We start from the raw sequence: 5,546 nt of genomic DNA on the forward strand, positions 1-5,546 counted from the left end.
CAAGAAGTTTATTAGAAGTTGATTGAGTAACTAATTTGAACAAAAAAATTGAATATTGTTTCTTGTTTTATTGAAATAGTGTAAAATGTTTAATTGACAAACTTTGAAACTATTGAGATAAGCAGAAAAAATACTTTGAGATAACAGAGAAAAACTGCAATGAGAGAAAAAAAAATTGCACGTATAAAAGAGACATATGAAGCTTTAAAGTACTACGAATAATTGAAATAAGAAGCAAGTAAAGTCATATACCTTTGAAATTTTTTGAAAACAAAAGCAAAAACGAATGCAGAAAATGGAAAAGTAAGTTTTTTTTTTTTGTGATTTTATATAAATTAGTGTAAACGAAAAAACTATAGTATTGTTAATGCATTTACAGCTAAAAAGATCTACAACTTTAGTTTTTATAAAAAAATAATTAACATCACTTGACTTACATTTACATTTTTTTATATTAACTTTACTTTTAAATTCTGTAAGATGTTTAAGCTAAACACATTAGTTTCGTAACATAAAAGTATTAATAATATTTTTTTTAAACAGCCAATCAAAACCTTGCAACCACAGCATAGAAATAACCCACAATTACGAGGATTGGGTGCAAATTCGAGAATGCTGGGTCAAATCATTCATTAAGTATCCCCTCTACAACTACATGGTTGCTACTGACGACAAAATACTTGGTGAAAAATTTCTACGCGCCTACTTTGAAGCCAACTATGACGCAACAGTGGGAAGCGGTAACGCGGTATTGATGTGTGTGAAAGCAGTTTTTCGTAAAAATTGTTGCTTTGAAGAGAAAATAATCGGCGGAGTGATGATATTGCTACCGGACCAAGGTTCCTGGGGATGGAAGGCAAAAGACCAGGAACCATATGACAGAGCATACGACAGGCAAGAAATGCAAAAAATAAACCCAGAAGCATTGAGAAGACTTAAAAAGTTTGTAAAAAAATTATTCTAAAATTTGTATTTAGTTCAGTTTTGTTTTGTTCAGTTCTGTATATAATTGTACTCTATTTTTTTCTAAATACTTGTCTACGATCAAACATTAATAGTAAAGCATTTTTTCAATTTACATGCAAAAAGTAAACAAAACAATCTTTAGATTTTTAAAATATAAAGTAATAACATGAAGTCATTAACTTTTTTATTTTCAATTTATAAACAAAAATCTTACAGATATGAAAATTGGGAGAATAATTTGCTTGAGTCTTCAGTGAAACAAATGGGTCCGATGTGGAACGCAATCTTCTGTGCCCTTTCTCCCGAGTACACCTCAATGAAAATTGGCACCAGCTTGTACCAAAGTGCCCTCGACCTCATTTCCCGCTGTCACCATGACGACGAACAATCGCCCTTGGTGATGGCGGTCAGCCACAGCAACAGGTCGGCCCACTTTCACAAAAGCAACGGGTTCACCCAGATAACTGGCAAGCTGATTCCGTACGAAGATGATGGAGAAGTGAAATTTCTCGTCCACTTGTTAAAACATCAGCCTTGTCTGGCGTCACGTGACACAATAGATGAGATTTCTGCTCAGTTGAAATTGAATGGAATGAACGTTGATAAAAACACTGTTGTAAAAGCTTCCTAATTTTTTTTTATATGGTTTAAAGTGTTTTTTTTATCTTTTTATTTTATTTTAAGTGTTTTTCTTACAAAAAAAAAAATTTTAATTTTTTAATTTTTGTCAATTACCTACTTTTTATTTAGGTTTTAAGAAACTTTAGGGATTTTAATGTTTTAAATTAAAAAATTAAACTTAAAATCTTGTTTAAACATGTATAATTTTCTAAAGACTTAACTTTAATTCGTTGTAAATTTACTTTATATAGTATTTTAAACGAAATAGAATAAAGTAAACGTATTTTTTGATAAGAAAAATTATTTTCCACATTATATTTTAAGATTAAGTATTACATTTTTAAACTACAAACAACTCCCTTTTAATTGTTATTGGATACATTTTAATTGTAAACACTAAAGGACTTTTTTATCTTTGTTTTTTTCGGTAATTACATTCCTTTTATCAGATTTTATTTATAAAAACAAATTGTTGATTTTATTTAACTAAAAGGACCTTGATGTAATGCGACCTGAAAGTGCTAAATTTTTGTTTTCTTTTATTCGTTTTAAATTTATAATAATAAAACTTAAATCTTATGGTTGACTGTTATTTTCTTAGTTTAGGTTAATACAACCATTTAAAAGAATGACTTTACTCCTTTCAAAAAGTTAGTTACTTTATTTATATTTAGAAATCAGTTTAAAAAGATTTTGAGATAAAAACTTTATTTATACACTTATTTTACTTTTAATTGTCTGCAGGGCTTAAACTTACTTTACTATAGACTTGAGTTCATATTTTATCTTTAATTACCATCTCTTAATGCATAGTGATCGGGAAAAAAGCTAAGATTAAATCTTAAACTTTAATTTTAAGGTGCTTTTACTTTTGATTTTAGATTACAGTAGTTAGCTGCAACAACGCATATTATTTAACGTTGATACAAAGGAATTTAAAGCTTTTATTAGTCCTTGCTTTAATTTCTAAATTTAAATTTTAAGACTGCAATTTTTTTCTTTCATATTTCATAAGAGTCATATTAAGTTATGAACAAACTTCTAAAGTAAGATACTACTATAAAATATTATGAGAGATAAAGTAAACTTAATTTCATAAAACTAAGCATTTATTTATGGTTTTATTACATAAAAGCACAATAAAAGTATAAAAAGATGTTTTAATTAAGTTGTTGTCACACCTTGTTTTTCATAAACTAATAACTGAAAAATAGTATTTTACCACAAATCTTATTGTATATACCTTTACTTAAAGTTTATTTTTTTAGTCGTGTTAAATTATACTATGTGTTATCTAATTTTTAAATAACTATTAATCTAATTTTTAGTAATCCTTTACATTCACAAAAAATGAACAATAAAGTTTAGCAGGCACATAACAAAACATAAGAACGATTTTAAACTTATAAAACGATTTCCATGTGAAATAATCTTGCGTTTTATTAAAAAGTCTACGAAAACAGAAAGAAACAAACTTTTATACATTCAAAGTCAAACAAATCGATTTAGCTTGAAGTTATATCTAGTTGTCTTTAAAAAGAAAATGAAAATAAATGTTCTCAAAGCGGCTAAACAGTAAAAATTACTTATCATGTTGTCTGAAATAAAATTATTTTTAAATAAGCTTCAAACTAAAGTAGGGCCTTTTTAACTTCGTACATATTTATAAATTTGATTTTAATCTTTTAGAAAGTATTTAAATAGTACAAAAACGTTTATCATAAAGATTCAGCTCTTTATTCGCTCATAAAAAACTAAAAATTTATCTACAACTATTGAAGTCGCAGTTTAATTAACTATTTAAACTATTTTTAAACTTTTATATTAATTAAAACAAAATATAAATCATAAACTGTTTTTTTGTTGTATATAGCTAGGAGTAGAATAATATCTAAAAAATACAACAACACTGTATAAGCTAATCATAACTTTTACAATGTTAAAAATGTTCTTGAAAAGGTATATATTTGTTAGTCGTAAAATAAAGTTTGTATATAACAGCATATTTATCTAGAAGTATGTATTTATATAAACATATTTTATTGTTACTGAAGTTTTCAACAACTGAAAAACCTGAACAAAAAATTTGGTATGATTATTCTTAAAAATTTAATTTATTCAAGATTTAATGAAAATTTATTTCAGTGTTTTGTAATTTTTCTGTTGCAATGTCAAAGTAGATTAAAATGTTAAAACTGTTTAAAACAGGTTGAACAAACAGTGTATCTTCATAACTACAAGCGGAGCTTAGACTTACTACTGTTTCGAAAACCAGATGTTTGTAAATTAAAGTAACATTTTCAATATTTTTGTTTTATTTAATTATTGATTAAGCATTTTACGATTTACTGTAACAACTTTACTTTTTTGGTTGTAATTATACTTTTTTCACCACATTTTTAAAAGCTTTAAAAACACATTAAAAGAAATGTTTTAACATCTTTCCAGCCATGTGAGCTTGCACTAAATTAAAAAAAAAAATATGTATACCAATTATATAAAAATGTTATATAAAAAGAGTACTTTAATAATCATTTACTTGATGATATCTTAAAAACTATTTAAAAATCATTTTAAACAAATTTTATTTTTGTTTATAATTTAAAAAATCTACACGGTTTAAATTCACTTTAATTAAAAATCCTTTCAGATTTTTTTTTCTTATCTTACTGTTAAAATAAACAGAGAAAAACTTATGAAGTTCAAATTCCGGAGCTGTTCATTATTTTTATTGAAAGATACAGTAATTAGTTGCAATAATGCACATTAACTTACTTAATTATTTTCTCATAATTTGTGAGGCTGGGTAATTCCAAACCGCAAATACTGTATATCTAAGACTTAAATATTAAATACTTTAGAAGTATTGCTTTACGCGATATGAAGTATTTAGCTATCAAGTTTCAAAAGAAAAATGTAATTTAAAATGGCTTACCATATTTTTGAAAGATACTTGAATGAAAATTAATCTATTCTCATATTATTATTAAATATTTCGTTTTTGTATAAAAAATTTTTAATGTTGTAAAGTTTAATTAAAGTGTATATTATATTTTAAAAATGTATTTAAATTTTTGAAATCGAATTAGGTTATTAATTAAATGAACAAAGTTGTTTTGTAACATTTTTATCGAACATTTTACTTATTTTTAAACTTACGCGAAGTAGTTTATAAGAATGAATATCAAATATTAAAAAACTTATTTTTAATTATTTTTGTAAATATATGCAGAAAGCTTTGGATAAGTGTAAAAAACGAATTGTTTTGTATAAGTTTTAAGCATAGTGTTTGTTTTAGTGATTGTTTAATAATTTCTTTGACATAAGAATTACAGCATAAGTTTAATTTCTGACAAGTAAATTAGATATATATATATAACTAGAATGTACAGATGTTTTTCTTGTGAAACTGATTTTCCGACTTGCTATAACAGCTTTAAAAGTTTTAAAACAGCATTTTTGTTTTCATCAGAATGAATTTAGTTTATCTTGACTTAATACTTTTTGGCTAAAAATAAAAAAACTAAAAATTTTAAACAAATGCAACGCAGTTTCCAATGTGATATTTCTTGATTTAAAAAAATAAATGCAGTTCAATAATAGATGAATACTTTTTAATTTATTAAAGTTTTAAAGATTTACTCAAAACAAACTGCCTAAAATATTAAAACTATGAAAGATAAAAATATTTTGCAAAACTAATTTTTTATTAAAATTCTTAGGTAATTAGAAGTTTTAACGGGAACTTTTATTTTAAGTTGTTTAGATATATATCCTTGCCAATATTTAAATCAAAAATTGTGTGTTAAAGTAATGTATAATATTTAAGTTGCACAATATATTTTATTTAAAGAACTTTAAATATTCAGATAAATTGAAATTAAAAGTAAAATTTATTTTACTAATAATATTTGTTGTATCATTCAGCTAATAACTATTCTTTTAAACAAATTTATTAC

General features: G+C 24.5%; 1 protein-coding gene across 1 annotated transcript; it reads left to right on the forward strand.

The window, feature by feature from the left end:
• Positions 1-574: 574 nt before the first annotated feature.
• LOC145828775 (uncharacterized) lies at positions 575-1,597 on the forward strand. The gene is made up of 2 exons (XM_082936526.1): positions 575-942; positions 1,183-1,597. Exons 1-2 carry the CDS (start codon positions 656-658, stop codon positions 1,595-1,597), a joined length of 702 nt encoding a protein of 233 aa, XP_082792652.1. The 5' UTR covers positions 575-655.
• The last annotated feature ends 3,949 nt before the right edge of the window (positions 1,598-5,546 follow it).

This window comes from Thalia democratica, chromosome 2 (genome assembly GCF_965202585.1).
Source record: "Thalia democratica chromosome 2, ktThaDemo2.hap1.1, whole genome shotgun sequence".
Taxonomy (NCBI): domain Eukaryota; kingdom Metazoa; phylum Chordata; class Thaliacea; order Salpida; family Salpidae; genus Thalia; species Thalia democratica.